We start from the raw sequence: 26,079 nt of genomic DNA, 5'->3' as shown, positions 1-26,079 counted from the left end.
ATAGTACCCTCACAATTCCACATGTTCTTAAAACTACACTAAATTCAGTGCAGTTGGTAAGGTTTACTAATAAGTAGTTCACTGACCCTGTGGGATAGGAGCAAAGTCCTCGTTCTCAAATTTTTTATTGTTAAACACATCAAGGTAAGTACAAAAATATTTATTAATAAAAAATACAGTTGTACTTCAATGAATTGAAAGTTCCAGGAGCTTTTCTGTTGTTCCCATGTCACTAAATTAAGCCTTTGATTTTTCACATTAAGGAGGGGGGAAGGCTTATAAGCATGTTAGTTGAAGCAACTTTTTCTCAATCACGATCACATTATCGATCCTCTGCATAAAAATTATGTGAGGAGCCACTGAGTGATGGTCTTTGGTTCTTGAGAGGTATTCTACGGACTGCTGCCTTGAGGAAGATTCTGTTTTCTTTCAACACCTCTGTGTTACACGGTCTTCCTGTGGGGGGAAAAAAAGAAAATATCTTATTTGCTGCTTGAATAGGACCATTCAAGGGTACAACTACCATGTTTTAAAAACCTGACTGCAGATTTTCTTATGAATTCTAAAGGCACAGTGAAGATAGGGTTTTCTATAAATCAATATTCGGCATCAAAAAGTCCTCTTCCTGTACCCTAATGCTTGCTTACTTTTAAATGAACAACTACAATCCCCACCTCAACAAAATGGAGGAGAGGGAAATTAAGGAGGCCTCCATATTATATCCTAATATTCACTTGGAGAGAGTTATGTTCAGTTGCACACTTGCTGGTGTTTATTGTGTTTATGCATAAATTGGCACATAAAAATCAAAGATTCTCCTGATCAGAGCCTAAAATTATGATGGGTTTTCCTCAAATATGCATATATAGTTATAACCATCCTACCTGGGAGGTACAGTGGATGTCCTAGTCAAAAGTGTACCCGTTGTACAAGTACTTAGTAGGTAAGGTATGTTATTCATAGTCTTGAAAGGCTTTTGGATTTTAAGAGCCCTTACCTTTGAGTTCTTATTTTGATGTGTGGTCTCTCAGTTGTATCATTTTCCTAATAATCAAAATTGTTCTTTATATTTAACTTTGAAACAATGTTAGAGGCAAAAACACTTGTCTTGGCACCCATTATTCCTAGTCCCCTTTAGTTTTAAGGAAAGGCGTTCAGCTTCCTATTCCACAGTAGGACTAGCTCTCCCTCTCCAACCTCTTAACCTCTCCCATAGCCAAAGAGTTATTTGGGAAAATGAGGTGTTTTGATTTGAAAACCTGCTGTTAAATAAACTGAAAATAGGATGAGGCATAAACAGATGAAAATAAAATTTTAAGTAAAATGGGTGGAAAAAATACTGGAAAACACCATTTATTTTCATTTTAAAGATTTTATTTTTAAGTAATCTTTACACCCAAGGTGGGGCTCGAACTCAACCCTGAGATCCAGTCACCTGCGCCACTGAGCCAGGCAGGTGGCCCTCAGAAAAGTCATATTTAATAAATATTTATAACATTAACCATATCAAGCTTCCTGTTTTTCCCATACCTTTGTGTTAAAAACTTGGGATTTATTCTCAACTTCCAAAGTTTGTGCATCACTATCTGCTCCAACCGTATCCATAATATTGCTTCCACAATTCTGGGTGTTATAGCCACTATCCATCTGACAGGAAAAAGGGAAAAAACACCAAGGATAACATTGCAGATTTATTCACTTATCCACAAAATTTGAGGAACTTTTATGTTTAAGTAAAATTAAAAATATTTACATAAAATGTACTTCTAAAATCATATATTCATATAAAATTTACAACTTATATAATTATAAATAAATATGCAATATTTAAGTGAATCACTATATACTACCATTTAATATTGATCATAATGAAATTTAAAATATAGAAATATAAAAGGTAGTTCTATATAGAACTGGTTGTTCTACAAAGCAGTCACTGTACTACACCATTCCTTTTGATAAAATACATCTTGGGGTTTCCTTTAGAATCTGTGAACAAGCCACTATGAACTTGCTTTCCTGTTACTCTGTGATCACACCCAGTAGGTAAAAGTGAGGGTTACAATCAACTTCACCTTCCAATTCAAGCTTTACCAAGCTTGTCTCTGAATAGCTTGGTTTTATCTTTAAATAGGACTTACCTAAAAGGCATGCTATTTTTAAGAGTATTCAAGATAATTCACATTTTTTAAAGGTCGGTTATATTATACTCACACCCACTGTTGAAATACAAACCTTAGTTTCATCATAATACCACATATATAATGGCTCTAGATGTTAGTTCAACTTTTCATTTTAATTAATTGTAGCATTCTAGGACGTACTGTTGCGGCCCTAAGTGAAAAAGGGATTCTGGCAAACTTCAGTTTTGGTATATATATGATAAATACTGAGTGCCTAAAAAAGTGCCAGGGCCAGTATTGGCACTCTACGTAATACCATCCTTACTCGGTCCTTACAACAATCCTACAGACTTCACAGATGAGGAAGCTGAGGTTCAGAAAGGTGGACTTTCACAGTGTCCAACAGAATGAGATGATGAAGAGCCGAGGCTCCCACGCCTCTGTCCACCACACACATTGCATCTACCTGCACAGTGTTGAGCACCAAATAACGCCAAGCCCTGGGAGGGATTTACCCTGCACTTAAACTCCTGCAAATTAGGATCAGAGGGAAGGAAAAAGACTGTGTACTTCTGTCTCCATCACGAACATTAGAATAGGCTAGAAAGTGCATTCTACCATCATCTTAAGAAAAATGTTTCCAGTTTTCAGGGAAGAATGCATAGGGGTTCACTACTGGGAATCATGTTCTATTTGAACGAAACCCTTGTGACATGTAAAAAAAGAATCTTCCGTTATGTTCCAGGGGGAAACACCTGGCTCTGTTACCATTCGACAGCTATTTGATCAAAAATGTAATCATCAGATTGCTCCCAGAGAATCTGCCAATTACTTTTCCTTTTATTACCACTGCCAGACAACTGGTTTACACAACTCAATACTAATGCGTAACTGAATATATCAAGGGAAAAGTTAATATAGTAGGGCGTACGACAGGCACAGGAGGAGAAGGTTCTTCTCCTTAGGAAGAGAAGAATCAATGGATGGCCCCATTAGACGGCAGCAGGCCGCACTGGCCCTCGTCTAGACCACTACTAACGGTGATGCCTACCACAAACCAACCAGACAATACACATCATCTCGTAACTCCCACAGGTGTCAAAATAGGCATTAGAACATTTTACAGCTGAGAAGGATGAGGTGCTAAAAAAGATTAAAAAGTCATGCTCTGCTCACTGTGAAGTGGTCCTTGCCTTAAGATCCACAGCCTGTAAACGACAGAACTCTAATTCAAATTCAGTTCTGAATGCAATGTAGATCTTCCGGTTGGACTAGGCTGCCTATAAATGGTGTTTCTACTGCCAACCATTCTACACACTGTTACTGTATTTTTCTCCCACATAAATCGATGTGGTCTTTCAAAAACATTCCAGGTTCAGGTTCACAACTGACAAGCACTGTGGCTTACGGTGCATTCCCGGCAATCAGGCCTCAGCACTTTCGTCCTTCCCTCACCACCCTCATCTTCCTCTTCCTCTGTCCCTCTTGCTTGCTACTTGTCACAGAAGTCTCTGTCGCCCATTACCTAAGGGAGTGTTTAGGCACTGTAAGTATACTCACATGAACTCAACTCACAATAATCAAACTATTAGCTAACAATCCTCTTATTAGCCCCATTTTAAATAAGAGGGAACAAACTCAAAGAAGCTCTCACGTCCTGCAACTGATAAAACTAACTGAGCTAGGAAATGAACTGAAATCTGCCACTTTCCCAAGCCCAAGCTCCTGAAAGCCATGCTAGCCCCCAGCTACAAATATATGCACCGCGTCCATCCCAGCAACCCCCTCCCGTCCCTTGTGCTAATCCTACCAGACAGAGCTCTAGATTCTATCCCATCTCGCACACCTCAGTTCCTTCACGTATAAAATTCATCACTATTTTACAGATTATATTTATTGCATCTGCTGTAAGGCATCGTGAGGACTGGATTCTAACAGTAAAATACTTGGCCTGGTCTCTGATACTTAAAAAGGATACATAATTGATACCTATTATTAATAATTATCCTGTCCAATATCTAGTTTTCTTTGTTCTTTGTACTCTTCTCCCTCTCAACTTAAATATGCTAGTCTCTCCCATCTAAAGTAAAAACAAAGTTTAAAAAGAAACTACCAAAAGATCTTGGACTTCAACGGTCTTCTCTAGCTATGATAACCCTCCCCTTTACAACCAAGTTCTTCAAAGAGTTGTCTACACATAATTTTTCACTACTTCATCTCCTTTACCCTCCTTCCATTCACTTTTCACCACCCCACCTTGAGGCTGTTCCGTCATCAAACTACTTCCGTTCTTAACTCAACAGCCACTTTTCAAGCCCTACAGCCCTTACTTTCGGAGCACTAACCAGTCTTTCCTGAAGATGTTCCATGATACTATGCTTTCCTGGTGTCCCTCTCTCCCCTCTGCCTGGTCCTTCTCGGTCTCCTTTGGGGGCTCTGCTTCCTTTACCAAACCCTCGGCTTTTCCTCAGGGTTCCAAACACTGACTGGCTCACCGTTCTCACTTTATACAGTCCTTCTGGTTGAACTTACCTATACATTCATTCTGTTTTCATTCCACAAATATTTAACAAGTAGCTATTTCACGTAAGCTCTGGGATAAACAAAAACATACATGATTGCTCTATACATGTTCTGATTGGAAAGAATGCAAAGTGTACATGGAATTATGAAAGCATATAACGAGATCTGGCTTGGCTACTGTGATCAGGGAGGGCTCCTTTGAGGATGTGATCATTAAGCTGTGAACTAAAAAACGAATAGGAGTTAACTAGGTAAAGTGGGAGAGAAAGGAATTCTAAGCAGTGTGTGGAAAGGCTCTTTTGACAAGAAGGAAGATGGTTATTTAACACTCTGGAAAGCTAATGTGACTGAAACAAAGGGAATGGAGGGAGACAAAATGAAGCTGATGAGTAAGGCAAAGGTCAGACCATTGGATGCTCTGCCAGCCACGCTACAAGATTTTTAAATTAATACCAAAAGCAAAAACAACCCCCCCAAAAAAACTTTAGAAGTTAACGCAACAAAAACAAGAGTAAAAAATACAGTGGAAAGATTTTTAAAAATTGGAGAATTAAAAGGAAATTCCAGAAAGAAAAGTGAAAGCGAGAGAGGAGAAATCTAAAATATTATTCAAAAAAAGATCCAAGAAGTGAAGGGCATGAGTTTACAGATCATGAGGCTCTGCTGAGTGCCCAGTACTATGGATGAAAACATACCCACACCAAAGGATCACTGAAATTTCCGAACGCCGTAGACAAAGAGAAGGTCCTATACGCGTCCAGGGGTGGGTAAAAAGAGATCATATACAAAAGATTAAGCATTAAAATGGTTTCAGATCTCTCACCAGCAATAATGAAGTAGAATCAATGAAACAATGCCTCCAAAGTCTGAAGGACAATTATTTCCAAACTCTCATGTGAGAGAATAAAGAATACATGACCAGACATGCAGTATCTGAAGAATGTACTCCTCTTCACAAAGCTACCAGAAAATGTGTTCCAGTAAAGTAAGAGTTGTAAACCAGGAAAGAGAAGAATGGAATGCAGAAAACAGGAGACAGAATTCCCCGTCTGATGAAGGGATATTCTGGGATGACAGCTTGAACCACACACGGAAGCCAACCAGTCCACAACAAAGTAAGTCAAAAGGCCCTGGCAAAATATGGCTGTCTTCAAGTGGTTAGAAGCTGCCCTCGTGGGGCGCCTGGGTGGCACAGCGGTTGGGCGTCTGCCTCCGGCTCAGGGCGTGATCCCGGCGTTACGGGTTCGAGCCCCACATCAGGCTCCTCTGCTAGGAGCCTGCTTCTTCCTCTCCCACTCCCCCTGCTTGTGTTCCCTCTCTCGCTGGCTGTCTCTATCTCTGTCAAATAAATAAATAAAATCTTTAAAAAAAAAAAAAAAAGAAGCTGCCCTCGTGGTGGGAAAATAACAATGTCTGAAGTTTTTAAACTATAAAATGCTCTGCCAAAGGTAAATATTACTATGATATGGCTCAAAGGGTCAAACTGAAACTGACTGGTAGATATCACAGACAGAACCATATTTTAGCTCAATATAAGAAAGAGGCTTGTAATGATAAGAGAAGCCCCAAAATGGATTAGAATACCCCTGCAGGCACTCAAGCATAGAGTGGATGACAATTTAGAGTGATATAGGCTTCCAATGGGTAGCTGAATTAGATAGATAGATAGAAGTGTATTTCAATGAAAGCATTTTGATTCTTCTATAAATGCTCTGAAAAAAAAAAAAAAAAAGGAAACGGGAGAAGAAAAGAAGTTAACAATACCTTGAAGGCTAAGTTTGACTCTAAGTGCTTTTTCACTTAGGAACCAAATTTAGAAGCTAACACATATAAAAGTGATTTCTAGTGTACTTTTTCTGAGCAATGATCCTAGAAGTCAGGAGAGCCAATACAGACATAAAAACATAAGCAGATGATTATATTTAATTTGGGGTCATTTAGAATCCCTCCGTGAGTTCTAAATTTTAGCATGCCAAAACGGACAGCACTAAAACATTATGGGGTGGTGGGAAAATTAAATGAATGACTACATATCAAGCAGTTGGAAAAGCACCTGGCGCATCGAAACAATGTGTACGTGTTAGCTATTACCATGAGTCAGTACAAACTCGGATTCGAGCCCTACTGCCAGGATTCAAATCTTGGCACCACAACTTGCTACCAATGGAGGTAATTTACTTAACCTCTCTGACCCTCAGTTTCCTCATCTGTGAAATGTGGAATAATAGTCTACCTATTTCACAATAGCCCTGTGAAGATTCAATAAATTAACACATGTAAAGCACTCAGAATAATGCCTGGAAAATGGTAAGAGCTACGTAAGCACTGGGTGTTGTTACTATAAAATGGCAGGTAAGAATTGCCTTTCTGACTATTTTCAAGTTCTTTCAAAATTCTCAGCTCAAAGACTATGGCAATTAATGGAACAAATATCCTTCTGAAAGCTAAGTGCTGGTTCTGAAGTTTGTCCAATGAATCATGTTTTCCTGGTGTCAGATACTACATGGGTGATTACATGAAAAATGTTTTTCATTTTTAAAAAGCTTACGCAAAGCATACACGTAAAACTGCTCTAAACTCTATGTTTTTTTCTCCCCAAATCATATAAAGGAAAAACAAAAACTACTAAAATTTTAGAAGACAAAGACTATATACCAGGAACTGAATTTCTCTGGTGCTAGGTCCACATGAGAGAGAGAGGAATCCTGAGAAGTTGCCTGACCCTAGCACTCTATAAAAACACAGCAGCTTGATTTCTTTTCTGCTCTCATCTTTCCCTACTGCAAATAAGTACCAGTGAATGTGAATATTAAATATGCACCAACAGTCCCAATTAAAAGAAACTAACCCTCTTAGTATCACCATGTATTGATATTTTTAAAAAATATTATATATATATACCTATATATAAGTATATATATAAAGTTATAGAATACTACAGTCCTCACATTTAACCCATTTTTTTTAGTATAATCTCAGAAAAAGACAGAATAAGGGAGAAATTAAAGGACTGTAGAATATTCAAATATCTTACCTGAATGTTACTGCTTTCACAAGGAATGACACTGCTTTCTGCAAGAGGTGACATGCATATGTGAGAGTTTTCAATACTGAAGGCAATCCCACTCACAAAATCAGCCATGGGCAAACTCCCATTATCAACCGGCTCCTTAATCCAAGTGTTCTCGTCTGCTATTTCTACAGGGTCAACCATATCCACAGTGTTGTTCTCCTTCTCACTTTCAACATCCTGCAACAGTGCTAATTCTTTCTCAGAAGTACTGGACCGATTCTGTGTAATAGACATGGCAGTCACTACTAAATGCGTGCCATGTGCTGAAGTGTCACTATTCCCCTGCCGCAGGTGTACTCCGCCCGTGTCCATGGCTGGTGACGAGGCATCTGTGGAAGGAAGATTCACCTGATCTTCATCTTCACTGTGAGCCTCCAGAGCGAAAGGTATCCGAATCAGGGAGGTCCGATACTGAGTACCGCCTGTACACATCTCCAGTCTCATAGGAGACCAATTCTTAATTGGTGAGCAGCCATCTATATAAGGACTTCTGATACATGGATTAGTAATTCCATTAGAATTTGTTGTTCCAGACGAATTATCAGGAGAATGCAAAGTAAACTTCCTTTGTTCTAAAAGATTGGAAGGGAAAAATTACATCATAAAAGCATGCAAATGGAAAAGACATTACTAAATGTTTTAATGACAGAAAAATTGGATTTCTAGAACATTGTACTGTTTACTGAAGTGAAATTTTGGTGTTAAAAACAACAGCACAAATGAATGTGTCTCAGTAAGTAGGATGGGACTCTTCAAGAAGAATACCTCTGGTACTTCCTTTTAATTAGACAAAATAATTAACTCCCTGAGAATCATTTCTTCATAGACATATTGGTCCTATAGTAATAGTGTTCATATATGAAGAAGATAACTGGACAAATCAGCTGAGAGCTATAAGTTAATAGCTATACCTGGTAAACGAAGCAGGGAAAAACCTTGCAAAATACTATAAGCAATGTTACAAGGCAAGCAAAAAAATGTAAAATAATATTTGTAATAACAAAGAGCTTAACAATGATAATCAAAATGATAAAAGTGCTTAAAAATATAATGCTTTTTATAACTTCATTGGCTTAAGAAAAACAGAAGTTTAAAAAAATGGTCAAGAGCCCATAAACAATCCTCCCAACAGCAAATAAACACATAAAGTGGTCAGCCACACAAATACAAAATACGGAAGTTAACGCAATAAAGAAGCATTTGTTTAACAAAAACCGTGAAGTACGAACTAAGAATCCCACCCCAAAATAATGGGCCAACAAATACTGAGAAAACGTTCAGCACCCTTATAATCAAAGAGACAAAAATTAAAGCAGTAAGAGACATTTTTGTAATATAACAAACTGAGAAACATCACAAAGAATGGTAATACCAGTGTTTCTAAATGGGAGAAACTGACTTTCTTACATACTATTGATGAAAATTTCAATTGGTACAACCTTTTATAAAAGAAAATTTGACAAAATTCATAAAGATCCTTAAAAACATTCACCCTCCTTTGACCAAATAATTCCACTTCTGAGAATTTAACCTAAAATATGTACAATACAATGTATACACAAAAATAATTATTTTGATAAAAACATTAGAAACAATTTAAACGTTCACCAATGGTTGAAACCAAACGATACATCCATGATCAATGATTCAAAATCATTGTTTCATACGATAATAAACGATTTGAATAACCTATGAAAATATTTGTGATACAACAGTTTGTGAAAAAAGCAGACCACAGAACTACGGTGTGTGTCTATCTTCATACAAAAGTACATACGTATTTATACAAAAGTACATATACATACATAAACACTAACTAAAGTAGTTTTCAGGTTTCCAGTTTTATTTATTATGAATACCTTTTTATTATAGTTTTTTCAAAAGGAGTTATAATTTTTTTCAGAGAAACTAACATATTGCAAAGTAAAATAAATATGTAAATTCCCACACACTATATTTACCTTAAAGGTCTTACTCAAGCAAACATCTTTTTTTTTTTTTTAAAGATTTTTTATTTATTTATTTGACAGAGAGAGACAGCCAGCGAGAGAGGGAACACAAGCAGGGGGAGTGGAAGAGGAAGAAGCAGGCTCCCAGCGGAGGAGCCCGATGTGGGACTCGATCCCAGAACGCCAGGATCACGCCCTGAGCCGAAGGCAGACGCCTAACGACTGCACTACCCAGGCGCCCCTCAAACAAACATCTTTACAAAATATGAACATCTGATTACCAAAGTTTGAACCTACAGGTCAGAAGGCACACAGAAACCAACCTAGCTCTAAAATTGCCATCTTTCTTTGATTCCCTTTATAAGAATGCTTGATACAGATAACGCGAATCAGATGACCGGTGTTTAATACTAGCATAGAACTTTGTCGAGAATCCAGGTTTTGAAGGTCAATTGTTCCTTTTGTAAAAAAGCCAGTTTTTAAATTTGAGATTAGTGGTCATTTAGAGCTCTATAGTCAGAACAAGCTAAAAAAGAACCTCTTTAATAACAAGTGTTGGTAAATACAAAAATTGAAATTAGGTATTTTCTTATGAGACATACCCGAGAGTGGAGTCTTTCCTATTTGAAATGCAATTGGTGAGAAAGTGGGTGAAGAAAGAGGTGAAGGGCTGGTTATACTTCCCAAGCTGTACTTTTTTGCACTGCCCTGAATAGGGCTGGAAGAAAACTGCCCCTGTGATAAAAACAAATAAAATTATACAGCTCTCTTTCTCAATTTGTTATACCATATGCTATTCATTTCCATCTTCAAAACACGTTTACAAAGTAGGTCATATAAACTTTGGTCATTCACCAAAAGGCAAGGCATCTTGTAACAAGAACAATTAAGAAGACTGTTAGAAAAATTCTGAAATAGAGTATGTTAGTCAAGATAAAATTTAAATGTAGTGTTTAAGCAAACCAGTCAATTTCTTATGCGCAGTTGTTTACGAACAACTTTAAGTTACTCCATTAATGTCAATCCAGTTGTGGTATACTGAAAACCTTACACAGTTCGGTAAACAACTTACACCGAAATTCCTTGAGACTCATGATTAATCTGTCATGCTGTATACCTCTAAATACAAAAATGGAATCTAACCAAAACATTCCTGACTAGTGACAAAATGTGAGCTCGTCTAATCCTCACGAAATATAAAACCCAAAGGCGACCATTCCTTGAGTACAAAATGTGCATCGAGGTCCGTCTACAGCAAACTATAGCACGCTTTTAGTACGCTTCTTACCGAACTTGGTGTCTGCACAGGGCTCCTACACCGTACAGGAGATAAATCTATCGAATAAAAAACCTCAAGTGAGGCTTGAGCACCACTGCAAGGACTTCTGGGAGAAGCTGGAGGTAAGGAGTCAGAAATACTTCCATTGCCATCTAAAAACAGCTTTCTTCTGAGGGATGAAGAACTGAGGTTTCCAGGAGACTGATCTGAAAATTCATCAGCTCTAAAATAGTCACCTATATTTAATATTAACAGAATTAAAGGCAAAGGTAGTCATTTTGAAGAGCAATTATGCTTCAGTTACATGGTTTAAAAAAAAAAAAACAGCATGTACCATATATTTGAATTTTTATTCAAAAAAGAGGGCAAAGTTTAATTGCGTATGTGATGTTTGAAATCTGAAATTATTCCTTCTTTTTCGAGTACTTCTTTATTAGTCTAAGGTAAAACCAATAAGATGTGCTGATGAATAGTTTATGTCTACAGCAAAATTTATTATGACAAAAAGGCTAATCAGGCCAAGTAAAAGAAAAAGAAATTTTAGGACCATTTCCCTCGTTCTTTAGAAAGAGACATTGCTACCTATTTCCATTTACAAAAAGCCATCAAAACAAAACCTTCTATCTAAGTTATTAAAGGTTTAAACAAATACAGTACTTACCTAATACATTTTCTAAATTAAAATCCACAGGAAGAGACAGCAGTGTCTGACAAGCAGCTGGAAGCAAGCAGATAAATAAATGCAAACATGGATAAATCGATGCAAGCATATTACATGCAATTTAGCATGTGCTTCCCAATCAACCATCTCCCCATGATGTTCCAGCCAAATCGAATTATTTCATTTATGCGTTCTATTAAAAACATGCCACCTTTCTATAAACAGTTTCCCACACCTTCCAGCTCTGATAGAAACCTGTTAACTATATGAGTTAACTTCTGGTTGTACGGCTGGCACTGGAATCAGAAAGGAAGCCAGCCTATTCAGCTGATCCCTGAACAACATGGAATTAAACTGCATGGGTTTACTTAAATGTGCATGTTTTTCAATAAATACAGTACAGTACTATGAATGTAGTTTCTCCTCCTGCGGATTTTCTTAACGTTTTCTTCGAACTTACTTTATTGTTAAGAATATACTACATTGTACATGTAACACACAAAATAGGTGTTAATTGACTATGCTATTAATAAGGCCTCCAGTCAACACTAGGCTATTAGTAGTTAAATTTTGCGGGAGTAAAAAGGTATATATGGATTTTTGAGTGCACATGGGGTTGGTACCCCTAGCCCCCATGTTGTTCTAGGGTCAACTGTATTTGGGGATAGCTTTCCTAATTATTCAAAAATTTTCAGAAAAATGCTTTCCAAAACCAGAAATCGACTCACATGCTTCAAACAAGGAAACAACACACACACCCCCACACTCACACTATTGCTATTTCTAAAACATGGAGGGATATATCTATTCTAATTGTTTTGAAAAATTAGCTCTCTTATAGCTCATTCATAATTAAACAATTTCGATTCCAGAGTAGTGTTATCACAAAAACTGAATTTAAAATCAAATGTAGCTTAATGCGGAACATTCTTCATTTTAGATTATATTAATACTCACCATTGCTTTTCTCAGAATGGATGGTCAGTTTTCTTCCAGTTGGAGATTCACTAGTTATGTTAATACCTATAAAACATTTTAAGTGTCAAATCTTGCATTCTATAGTCTCCATTTATTTTAAGGGTGACCTTATTCAGAGTAAAAAAAATTAAGTGAAAACTTTTATTTTATAACACTTTTAAAATAAATATCTGCATATATAATAATTGACATGTTTCTGTTAGTTTTTTTTTTAATTTTGAAGGAGCACAAAGATAAGACTTGAAGGATTACCATGGCAAACAGAGGCACCAAGTAACAGTTTTTAAGGAAAGTATGGTTACTCTGTATTAGGTCAACCTTAAAAGCCTGAGGATGTATGTTAGTCAACCTCAAAGTCCTCAAACAGATCCTCTGTTGCTTACTGATTTTGCAAAATGGGTTATATAAATTGAGTTAAAATGCCAGATCATTTCAACAAAACCTAAAATTTGATAAAACTATGTTCAGTTTCTTTTCGTAACAGGAATCAAAAGTAGGCCCACGAATATTTTTTTAATAGAAAATTAATGACTACTAAGTTTAAAAAAACAAACACAATAGCAAAAATGACTAATATAAATAAAATAAAAGGAAGGAAAAGGCAAGGAGACAAAAAACAAACAAAAATTCCAGAAAGCTTAAAGAACATTACAGAATAAAGAGTAGTAACCTAATAAACTTAAATAAATAAATAAATAAATAGGTGAATGGGTAAGTAGGGGTGGATGGGTAAACAAAGTCTCCTAGTAAATATTGTCAGAATGAGTAAAAAATAGAAAAAAAAAATAGAAAGAAAATTCTACATTTGAATGCTTTCTTTGCTGTAAGCAGTGTGAACCTTCTATAAAGCAAAAGTAATCAAGGCACTCTGCTGCAGAAAACCCCATAATGTCCTTGGTCTTCAGGCTAGAGTCCAAACACCTTAGCATCGTAGAAAGGCCTTCAAAACCTTGTCTGTCTCTAGCACAGTTGTCCTCCACCTAAACACTATTTATTTGAGTACCTTAAAAAACCAGGTTCTCTCTCACATTTAGGTATTTCTTATACTATTCTTTCCTCCCTCATTTGCTAAGTCTGGCTAATTAAGTCTCAGCTTAAATCACCTTCTACCAGCATGCCTTCCCTGACCTCCTCAGATCAGAAAGACACAACTGCAGCATTATTACGCTTTTCAAGTCTATTGCGAATGTTTCCTTAGTTGTTTCTCCCTAGAAGGACTTCTTTTTTTTTTTTTTTAAAGATTTTATTTATTTATTCGACAGAGAGAGAGACAGCCAGCAAGAGAGGGAACACAAGCAGGGGGAGTGGGAGAGGAAGAAGCAGGCTCATAGCGGAGGAGCCTGATCTAGGGCTCGATCCCATAACGCCGGGATCACGCCCTGAGCCGAAGGCAGACGCTTAACCGCTGTGCCACCCAGGCGCCCCCCTAGAAGGACTTCTTAAATAAGCTTAAAACACAATCAAATGAGAAAAAAAACTGATGGATTTGTTTACATCAAAATAAGAATTTCTTTGCAACCAAAGACATCAAGGACAAGAAAAGCATACATATGACAGAATGGGAGATGGCATATGAAATGTTTAGAACCAATATAACTTTGTTACACAAGGTGTCTTAGAAGAAAAAAAAAGACAGCAACTCCAATAAAAATATGACCAATAAATTATAAATAGGTATTTTACAAGAAATTTCAAAGACCATTAGTATATGAAGAAATGGAAATTTTGACAATCATTTAGACTATCAAACAACCCATTAGGAATGGCAAACATTTTTTATCAGATAAAGGGCTAGTATTCAAAATCTATAAAGAACTTATCAAACTCAACACCCAAAGAACAAATAACCCAGTCAAGAAATGGGCAGAAGACATGAACAGACATTTCTCCAAAGAAGACATACAAATGGCGAAGAGATACATGAAAAAATGCTCAACATCACTCAGCATCAGGGAAATACAAATCAAAACCACAATGAGATACCACCTCACACGAGTCAGAATGGCTAAAATAAACAAGTCAGGAAACAACAGATGTTGGTGAGGATGCGGAGAAAAGGGAACCCTCTTACACTGCTCGTGGGAATGCAAGCTGGGGCAGCCACTCTGGAAAACAATATGGAGGTTCCTCAATAAGTTAAAAATAGAGCTACCCTATAACCCAGCAATTGCACTACTAGGTATTTCTACCCCAAAGATACAAACATAGTGATCTGAAGGAGCACCTGCACCCCAATGTTCATAGCAGCAATATGCACAATAGCCAAACTATGGTAAGAGCCCAGATGTCCATCAAGAGATGAATGGATAAAGAAGTGTGGTACATATATATACAACGGAATATTAGCCATCAAAAAAATGAAATCTTGCCATTTGCAACAATGTGGATGGAACCAGAGGGTATTATGCTAAGTGATATAAGAGAAAGAGAATTATCATATGATTTCACTCATATGTGGAATTTAAGAACCAAAACAGAGGAGCACAGAGGAAGGGAGGGAAAAATAAAGACAAAATCAGAGAAGGAGACAATCCAAAAGGGACTCTTAATCATAAGAAACAAACTGAAGATTGCTTGAGGGGAGAGGGGTTAGGGGATGGGGTAACTGGGCGATGTAACGAACACTGGGTGTTACATAGAACAGATGAATTACTGAACTCTACCTGATACTAACAATACTCTATATGTTAATTGAATGTAAATAAAATATAATTAAATTTTTTTAAAAAAGGAAAGGCAAACATTTGAAAGCTGGATAATACCAAGTGCTGGCAGGGATGTGGGGATATAGGAGTCCTAGGCACTGTTGGTGGTCATGTAGACTGTGCAGCAGTAATTCTGGAGAGCAGGGGCCCACTGCAGAGTCAAAACAGGTAAACACATAGCCCATAGCTAGGAATTCTCAGCCTAAGTATATATTCCAAAGAAATTCTCACTCAAGTCCATAAATAAAAACACACAAGGATATTCACTGAAGCACCTTGCTGCACAAGTATTAATAATAGTAAAAGTTAGCAGTATAAGCCAGTGTGAATAAACAAAACCATTTTGACCTCTGACCCACCAGTAAAAAGACCACATAAGAAGGTTGATTCACCTGTTCAAATATCAACATGAAAGGAGTTGGGGGGAAAAAACTAGTGTCTATGAAAATGTCACCCTGGATAGAAATTTGGTAGAAATTTTAGAGCTGGGAGGGACAACTAGTTCACCTCCTTTATTTTACAAATAAAAAGCTGAGGTCTAAAGAGGCTGAATAATTTGACTAAGATCACCCGTATAGGTTTATAGTAGCAGGAGGTCTCCAGCTCAGGCCTCCACCTGCTATCACATGCTACCTTCAGTTTGTCGTGGCTGAGGATACAGACTCCAACTGAGAATGTCTAGCTGTGATTCCAGGTTCTACCACTTTTATCCTCACTGTAATCCCGAACAAGTGCTCTAACCTTTCTAAAACTAGGTTTTCTCATCAAATGATGCCAGTAATAGTACCTCCCTCAGGTGAGCTGTTGTAAGGAATTACTGAAAGCACTTAGCACTGTCGGGCACATGGAAAGTGCTCAATCCATTTTAACTATTACTGGGTTTTTTTATAAAGAATGGAACAGTCTTTCTTATACTGAGGCATAATTAATGTATGCTACAGAGAAGAGTGGGCAATTTCACTGAAATGAGCCTATATATACAAGTAATACTTGTACCCTGCTCACAACTCCAAGGACAGTGAGAGCAAATAAGAGATAACCATTTCCTAAGAGATAACCATTTCCCACAGACAGAAAAATAAAAGATTACTGGTTTGTCCTTCAATCCTTATTAATTTTGCGTATAATTAGTTATATTATACTGCCCTAGAGGTCAAGTGTCCATACTTCCTCTACCTTTATAAGAAATCAGCAAATTAGCAAAAAGCAAAGCAATTTAAGAATTTCATTTCAAATATTAACCTTGAAAATTAGGCAGAAATCACTAACAACTCAGTTCTTGATTCAATACCAACTATTTTTGCATCAGTGGAATCTTTATAACAATCATAGCCAATATTCACAATGGTCATGAAGAAAAAATTAAACTCAGAACACAATGGCCAAAAGTAAGAATTCAGTACATTTTAGTCACATTTTCAACTGTAACCTCTAAACAGTTTTTTTGTCATTGACACACAATGTTACATTAGTTTTACGCATACAACATAGTGATGTGCCAACTCTATACAACTCTGTATGTTATGCTCTGTTCACAAGCGGTAGCTACCATCTGCCACAATATAGCGCTATTGCTGTATCACTGACTATTCTCTATGCTGTGTCTTTTTACTCTCATGACTTGTTCATTCCTTACTTGGAAGCCTGACTCTTAAAAGGTGAAATCGTCTGGTATCCAGAAATCTAATGTGTATCAAGCTCCTTACCAAAGCAGTTAAGCTGACACTTCATTATGTATTGCTTTACATTCACTGAGCTTTAGGAGTCCATGATTTTTATAATTTTTATTCACATGATTTTTAGTACACTCACATTTACTGGAATGATACTCTGAAAGCTGTTTCCCTTCATGATCAGTCCAAGGAGAGGGTACAATGACATCTTTTGTGAAAAACTAGAAAAATTAAAGTCATACAATTAGGCATAATTTCCCCCCCAAATACAAACAATACCTATGTTATTTTCAAATAATCATCAAATGTGTTACATACAGACTTTATAGTTACATTTAAAAATTTTAATACTTAATAGCACAAATGACCAAAGGTAAAAATAAAAGGAATGTAAAGTATATATAAAGAGAAATCTTCAATCGCTTAAATTTAAAACTTGCAAATTAATCTAAGGGCATTAATCATAGAGAAATATTTTTAATTCCACCAATTTTTTTGGGGGGGTGCAGATGACAAAAGGGAGGATGAAGAGAGAAGAAATAAATGGAAATAGATGTATACAAGTAAGCTAGTATGAATGGCGTGCTGGAAAGGGCTTATCCTGGCTCTCAAGATCTAATTATTAAATTTTCAGGAATTTTGTACATCAGTTGTTAAAGCCAATGTTAAAAACTTGTAAACTTACAATATATAAAACATAAAGGTAACAAAAGCCCCAACTCATTATTTGCTCATTATTTTACACTTCCCAGTATCCATGCTCTTGAGATTCATCGTGTCTTTTGCATCAGTAGGGTGGCACCCCCACACACACTGCTGTACCCCTGCACTTCTTTTACCGTTCAGTAAAGTCACAGCAGTAACTTGAAACTGGCCATGGCTCGAGTTCTTACATTAGACACAGCAGCAATCACTACAAATCAAACTCTTCCCGCAAGCAGAGGGCCAGCTGTTAAACATTTACCAGCACACCGCTGGCCGGTATACTCAAATGAAGGTAAGAGCATTTGGATACAGGTCTTTCCTTTTTTCATTCCAGATATAAAACGAAGTCTTATACAGTATTTTTCCCTTCCCCTTCTCTGTTTTGGAAAGCATTCAAAACATTTTTTTTTCTTTCTTTCTTTTTTTTAAGATTTTTCTTTTCTTAAGTAATCTCTATATCCAATGTGGGGCTCAAACTCACAATTCCGAGATGAAGAGTTGTATGCTGTAATGACTTAACCAGCCAGGCATCCCCAAAACATTTTCTTTATATTTTGCTATACATATGGTAAAGAACAATTTCCTCAACATGAGGAAAGATGTAAAAAAAAAAAAAAAAAAAAAAAAAAAAAAAAAAAAAAAAAAAAGAGGTGGAGGGGGCAGAGATTACTGTATGTACAATTTTTTTTAAAGTGATAAGAATAATACAAATTAAGAAGCTGAATTGCAGACATGAGAAAACAGCAAGTATGGCCAGGAGTAAAAACTGCTATAACCTTTTGGGAGGGCAGCATGGCAAAATCTACCAAAACTGAAAACACAAAGCCTCTGACTTAGCAAGTATATTGCAATTACACAAAGATATATATACAAGCGTGTTCAACGAACCGTTATTTGTGATAGAAAAACACCAAACACAACCTAAATATCTCAGTAGGGGCTGACTTAGGTTATGACACATTCATACAAAGGAATACTATGCTATCACTAAAAATCAGTATGTGCTAATAATAAAAAATCTAAGAAGCATTATTAAGCAAAAAAGAAAGATGCAAAACAATATGAGAATGATGATCCTATTTGTTAGAGGTCATTTGCTGTTATATACATAAAATTAATCTGAAAGTATAAATGTCACATAGTTACTTCTAGGAAGTAAGATGGGGAACAAGAAGCTCTTCATTTTCATTTTATAATTTTTCTTGAAGTCTAAATTTTTTGTTTGACTATCTGCATGTATTTATTCTTTCAAAAATTTATACATTTGAAAATATTTGTGATACATTAACTTGTTTCTGATAGACGGACCCTAATTTTCACTCTGACTTCATTTTCTTAAATTTTCTGCTGAATTTCCCTTTAAAGTTGGGGATTCTAAAGGGAAAGCATATTTTCTAAAATGTTGGGAAATGGGAACCAGTCTGAGAATATTGAACTGTGGTGGAATCAAATGACTGGATCAGAATGAAAATTCGGAAGTTACTACATAAAGAAGTAGATAAGGTTTGGGAGGAGGAAAGCACATGGCAACGGTTCTGGAAGAAATATACTGTATGTGAAACACAAGGAGACGATACCGACACTAGAAAAATAAGTGCAGGAGGGGCCAGAGCATCATTGATCTTCCACACACCATAGCTGAAGTCTTCTGGGGAGCAGAAGAGCCAGATATAGCTAAGGAATAGAGGTGGGTAGAGGGGGCTAGCGAGGGAAAAAAGAAAAACATATGTTGCCCTGACATAAAGACTTTCTGGGAGATAACTGGTTAGATAACCCTGGCTTGCACTCTAAGAGGAGGTCATTAAGCAAAGGAGCAAAAAGTGAAAAATCTAGTTTATTATTTTTATTTTAAAGAAACCCTACACTTGTAATATACTTTATTCTATGTTTTAGTAAGGTATTTTATTTCATGAAATATATTCTATGTCTTAAAAAATTCAAAGCATTAACAACAAAAGATAAAACCATTGCCAATGCCAATCTAGATTTTCAAGGTCAGGAAAAATTCAACTTTCTCTACATAAACTCCAAGTTGAAACAGAAGTTTGTGCTCATCAGTATGCTGAAGGCACGAGGAAGACAAACTGGCTAGGCCCTGAGAATGAAAAGATAAATGAAGTACAATATTGGCCAAAAACAGAACGCAGTCTGGGGGAGAGAAGCACTAAAGCCATCATCACAGTACCGTAAGAGCACTGTGACAGGTGCTGGCACAGCTGAACAAGAGGGCTCTTACGGGAGCACAGAGGGGCACCAGACACAGCTGGGGACAGGCCAGGCTGGTGGCAATCTGGAACAGGAAAGGGTTTGAAGGAAGTCATCCTAAAAGATGTGACATGCACGCAGAATTGATGCTTAACTGGCTTTATGATCAGTAACAGTTTTAAGTTACCTCTTCAATGGCTTTTTGTCTTTTGTCTTCCACATCTTTATCTATTCTATACAGAGATAAAGAAGAAACATAACCATGCCATTACTTCAGCTGATTGAACATTTAAAATAATAATAAGCTTTCAAAGACATAATTTCCTTCTGTTGAAAACTGGCAAATGTTAGCCTCATTTTAAAAGAAAAACTGGTATCTTATCACATTTAGTAAATGACAGTACTTAGGTATTTGGCATTGTGCTGTTAGGCTTACCTCCCTCTTTCCCATTCAGTTTGAATGGAGTAGTATTTTCTGTTAAAGGGCTTACATTGATAGAATTTTTAAATTACTATTAACAACATAAAGTAATTTGAATAAACTTTGTCCTTTAACCATCATAAATTAAGAAGCATTTCATTCCACAGAAATCTAAAAACTGTCCAGATTCTCTTTCTTCAATTATAGCAAGCTTATCATAGGTTTAATTTTAGAATCAACTCTTACTCTGAAATAGAAGAAAAGAAACTATCATCCTTACAGTTCTGAATAAAGAAGCAAAAATATTATGAAATAAAGACAATACAGAATTCTGTCCAAATGATTTCCTTCACTTTGATACAATATGCAATTACAGCAACACAAATTTATCAGCTACAAGATTTAACATACAATGTCGGGTCTCAAGCACAAGGCATAGACTTGCCAAGGACTAAGCAGCTAGCCTTGGAGGACCGCTTCAATCTGTCCCAAGGAAGACTTTTTGCTTTCTGTTAATGACTTTGTAAAACACTTCTTCGTACAACAATTTAAATGATCATCTCTCAAAATTTTTCACGTATATATTTGTGGCTTTAACAAACCTTATGTACGAATGTATGTCTCACAAATTAAAATCAAGTGAATTTTTCAAGTAAGGGAACGATGAGAAAATAGACTACAAGACTACAAATGATAATCCACATACCTCAGCCATTTTGGGGACAAATAACTCAGTTCCCTTTATCTTATCATGTACATAAGCCAGGTCAAAGTGACAGTGCATAATAATAACAGCAGATAGTATTTAGCAAGCTCTGATTTAATATCACCTCATTCAGAAACATTTTCTGCTTCATCAGAGGGACTTTAAGAACCTGAAATATTCAGGCGATTGCTAGAAGTAGTAAAAATCAGGTTAGGCAAATATTGTAGAACCTGATCATGAAAGGTTCCCAGAAGTCATACAGGACAGAGTATCCTGCCCATTATATCACAGAACACCAGCATGATGCAGAGAGGTTACAGGAATACTCTGAATGGACCTGAGTAGGGGAGGGCCTTTTCAGGATTGTTCCCCTTCCATATGCACAGGCTCATTTGTTTATAGCCATCTGCCTCACAGTTATCATTTTTATGTGCAGCAGTATGAAAGGGTAGGAAGTACTGAAATTGGGGACTCGGATTAGATAGGAAGAGACACTTTCTAAGAATGAATCAGCATGTTTTGTTGAGAATGTACTCAATATCCATCGTAGAAGCCATAATCATTTACTGAATTACATTAGTAAATTAAATTAAAATTAGGGTCTTTCCCACTCTTTTCCCCTCTTTTGTATTACAAATCTACCTACTGACATACACCAAGATTCTTTTCATAAACCTACTTAGAGAATACATCATTTATTAATAAGTATGGAAATGTTATGCCACAACTTTGGTTAATTGTATCGTTGGCTCTGGATATCAGAAATAATAGTCTATGTTTCTTCAGTATTCCTCAAGGTGCTCAATAAATACCTCTTAACTGAAGATGACAGTTGTCCATGGTTGAATGTACCAAGAGGCAAATAATAAAGCCCACAGTTTGTGTGAAACAAACAAACAAAAAAAAACAAAACAGTGTAATTTGTCACTCATTTGCTTTTAGATATTCTTTTCACCTTCTCTTCAAAGGTATTATTTATATTTAAGTTAAAATCTTTTTATGCTCTCTCCCCATCCTATACCCTTTCTACAACACTTCTGGGTAGACATTAATTGTGAGTGAATGGTCACCAAGGTACTAAGCAGAAAGGAAGAGGTTAGAAATCCAGACAAATATTTGCAAAAGTGTCTCAACGTGTACATTTTTGTATGACTGAATTCTAAAGTTAAAGGGAACAATTATCCATTATTTTGGACTGACAACACATGTACCTTGGACTGAAAATTAAAAGCTGGTCACACCAGTATTCAATTGGTTCAAATATTTAAAACATCCGACTATAAAACTGACATCAACAAGAATCCCCCAAACTATTAACAAACACTGTTATTTATAATTATAGAAGACAGTAATATGTAATCAAAAGCTAGGTCTGTTCCCCTGAAGAAGTGCATGTGTTCACGACATCAGACATCACCAAGCAGCACAGCACACCAGGGTGAGGCAAACTAGTGCCTGGAAACCTACATAACGCATCAAAAAGTTAAGGCTGCTCTGATTACTAGATTTACTTTAATACAATGCAATTTAGATCCCCTAAGGGTCTTAGATCAAAGCTGGATAATGCCTAGAAAAGGTCTCTCTGTTGCGAACGGATACCCTTTCATTCAATGTGTTTTGGGATTTTAGGCTTCCCCAAACACAGATGGCAATGAAAGAGCATTTTGCTTTACCCCACACCACCAAAAAATAAAACAATACAAAAATTCAATGGGAGAAGCCACAATCAATAGAGAGGTACAAATTTCAAAATGTTCTTCCTTCTACCAAGGGCTGGAAAGCACAGCTGTCCCATAAGTAACAAAGGAAAGTTATCTCTTAAAAAAAAAAAAAGATTCCTACTAAGGTTTAGAACTGTTAGCAAGGGAATCTTCTTTCTGGATATAGTTCTTTGAACTCACTCTTCATTTAGATACAATAAATCTGTATTAGAATTTTTCCTCCCCGATATCTTTACCTATAAATATATTCAACCTTTGGAATTTCCTGTCTCTCTTCACTTAAGAATATGTTATTATACTTAGATACAAAAAAAGGAAAACTTACCGAGAATGACTTAAGTATAAAGCTTGACGATGAATGTCTTCTGGGTCTATTTCTACAGGATTTATTACAGCTAGTTGATCAATAGACCATCTAAATTTCCCTGGAGTCTTAACAAAAGAAAGTGAACCTATGAGTAAAAGCAAACTAAAATAGTTCATCAAAATTCTAACCAATATCAGTTTTGAAAATAATGTGAATGGTTATAACGCAAAAGCATTTCAACACTTGTATTTTAAAATTTGGCTTTACCACTAAATTAAATGGCAAATGGTAATCGAATCACACTAAACCAACTGACTAGATCGTACTTTAAAATATCTAAATCCTCCATCTGGGTGATTTTTAAACTTGCATAATAATGGAAAAAAATCAGTAGAGTAATAAAGGTATAAAAATTCCACAATTAATACTCATCAGTGACACAACATACCCAAGTAAAGGTAAAAATTTCTTATTACAGTTATCAAAGGTCTTTACTTTCACGAAGTATGAACTGAAATGAAATGAAGTCTCAACTACAGAAGTGCCTGCAAAAGCTCATAAAATAGTTGATCCTTAAAATAATTATGAATGGTAATCACCGCTGTTCCTCTGCATTCAACTATCCAACGGAACCAAAAACTTACCCAAATCCTAATCTGTAATTCTGAATGCATTTTTAACAAAATCAGGCTTAAAAATTCAACATCTCACATGTTCTGGCTTTGAGGATAAGTTGCAGCTAATCTATTATTTATTCTAGATTAACACATAACTAAAATTTAATACAGTTCAATCAAAAATCATGAGGCCAGACTTACGACTCAATATAAACTGCATAACTGTAAAACTCTACTTGCTTTTAGTTTTAGCGGATGTGAAGTATAGCATTAACAGCAACGTACTTTGCAGTTTTTCTAGGTAATTTATTAGGTTAAAAGATCATACTTCAAAAACAACTCCACTGTAGCAAATAACAGTAAAAATAAGCTAAAGCAATAAAGTCTTCCCTAATCTCCAAAAGAGCATTTTCCCTTCCATATCACCCTTAATCACCTTAACCACTAATAGTTCATATACTGTTTTGAAGTTGCTAGATTAGTTATGTCTGTTCCTTTATAGTAGACGTTGGTTTCTTTTTATACAATCTGCAAGCTAAAAATGGTTGGAAAAATTAAAAAATTATTATTTCATGACATTAGAAAATTACATGAAATTCAAATGTCCATAAAGAAAGCATTATTGAAACACAGCCATGTTTCATTGTTTACATATATTGCCTATGGCTGCTTTTGTGATACAAGGCAGAGGTGACTAGTTGTAACAGCAACAAGATAACCTGCAAATCTGAAATATTTACCATCTGGTCCTTGACAGAAAAAGTTTGCTGATTCCTACATTAGAATACAAGTTCCTTGAGAGTTTGTGTCTAATGACCCTGACTTCTCTATGCCTAGTACTTTATCTAACACAGCAGCATTCAAATAAGTTTGCTGCATAAATAAAAATTATTAGATGACAGAGCTTCTCGAATATAGCATTACTAAATATATCATCAATCATAGTACCTAGTTACACCCAGTTGCAGGAAGCCAACATATTATCCACTGAAAGAAAAAAAAGAGAAATGTTAACTAAAAAAAAAAAACAAAAACCAAAAACTACCTAATTTTAGCCCAATCACTAGAGTATAGTGAACATTACAACTAAAAAAGCACATTACAGATATATGTGCTCCAGGATAAATTTCTCCCTTAACTTCTAAAGAAAGATGCTTATTTTTAAAATAATTTGTATATACTAGCCAAGAATAACTTACTGGTAATTTCGTTGATTTAAAAACAGAAGGACTGGAGAGAGTTTGTTCATGGAGATTAGAATAATCACCAGGACTTTCGAAAGGATTCAAAACTGGGATCCTTCCTGGAGTTTCCGGTGTTATTTGCATTCTTGATTCTTTGACATCTCCCATAGCATAGAGAGAAAACTAAAAAGAAATAAGTATGAACAATAAAACCACAAAGGTCCACATTCACTTTGACAACTGAAATGAATTCAACAAACATATTTTGCAAAAAGAACTAAAAATCTAACGCTCTTGGGTCTTTTTTTTTTTTAATAGTTTACAAAGAGGCACACATACATTTTCTAAAGTGATCCTCGAAATAACCTTGAAAGCTATAGAGGTACGATATTAGTGATAGCTGAAGATTTAGGCTCAGAGAAGTTAAGTGGCACATAAGTAGCAGTCAACCGCACATGAATGAGTTCAGGTCCGCTTTCGAGGCAACTAAATGTTACAGCAGACACAAAACTCTTTTTAACTAAAAGACTCCTACCTCTAGTTTCTTTATTCATTATTTTAAGTCTCTAAACACTCTGAACACCCTTCGGATATTCCAGCAATTGCCTATTAAACCACAGTTGCTAAACAGCAATTATCTGTAGCAAGCAAATACGAGACGAGGAAGCTTGTGCACGGGTGTCTTTCTTCCACATTAGTCCCCCTCAAAAAAAGTATGACTAATTAGGGCTAGGAAATTAACCGCCTCCTTTGGTTGCCTCCCCTCAAACACCCTTTTAGCTAAGAAGCCCAGGGTAGAAGGCGAGACTGCATTACTTTCAGTCAAAGGGGGATACGACTAAGGAGAAAGAATCTACTTTTTGGAAGGCTGAAGCAGCTGGCTTCCTTGGGTGAAGAGCAGAGTGGACAGTCACGCCAGTGTCACTCCCAACCCTACGCGATCACTGCTTGGCGCCCCTCCCCCCTTCCGCACCTATTCTCCCGCTGCTCCCATTCACCCCGGGGACAGCGGGCAGGTGGGTCGGGAGAAAGGAAAAGTGAGCTTTCCAATTCAAGATAGGAGGAAAGGCCAGGGACTACAAAGAACGTACCTAGTGGTGTGTATAAAAAGGAAGCCCCCCCAATAGGCGACTCCAGGGCTCCCGGGGGCCGAGGCCAGCTCCCACGACGGGCATAGACTCTTTAACTCCCCGCTTCCGCGCTGTCTTAGGCCAACCAGGGCACGGGCCCTGTAGGGAGCTGGCCAATC

The 26,079-nt window shown here is 36.5% G+C and overlaps 1 protein-coding gene across 2 annotated transcripts; it reads right to left on the bottom strand.

The window, feature by feature from the left end:
- Positions 1 to 97: 97 nt before the first annotated feature.
- On the bottom strand, positions 98 to 26,057 carry BORA (BORA aurora kinase A activator). 2 transcript variants are annotated; one of them, XM_008686636.2, is made up of 12 exons: positions 25,922 to 26,057; positions 24,846 to 25,013; positions 23,048 to 23,154; positions 20,062 to 20,107; positions 17,104 to 17,185; positions 12,566 to 12,631; positions 11,609 to 11,665; positions 10,957 to 11,183; positions 10,271 to 10,403; positions 7,681 to 8,291; positions 1,531 to 1,647; positions 98 to 456 (listed from the first exon to the last, which is right to left on the bottom strand). In XM_008686636.2, exons 2-12 carry the CDS (start codon positions 24,996 to 24,998, stop codon positions 430 to 432), a joined length of 1,626 nt encoding a protein of 541 aa, XP_008684858.1. In that variant the 5' UTR covers positions 24,999 to 25,013; positions 25,922 to 26,057; the 3' UTR covers positions 98 to 429. The 2 variants fall into 2 exon arrangements, with proteins under 2 accessions (XP_008684858.1, XP_008684859.1); XM_008686637.2 differs by having other exon boundaries at positions 10,957 to 11,003; positions 25,922 to 26,056.
- Between the last annotated feature and the right edge of the window lie 22 nt (positions 26,058 to 26,079).

This window comes from Ursus maritimus, unplaced genomic scaffold (assembly GCF_017311325.1).
Source record: "Ursus maritimus isolate PB19 unplaced genomic scaffold, ASM1731132v1 scaffold_10, whole genome shotgun sequence".
In the NCBI taxonomy this organism is placed as follows: domain Eukaryota; kingdom Metazoa; phylum Chordata; class Mammalia; order Carnivora; family Ursidae; genus Ursus; species Ursus maritimus.
The sequence above is the reverse complement of the archived record's forward strand: the minus strand, read 5'-3'. Positions and strand labels throughout refer to the sequence as shown.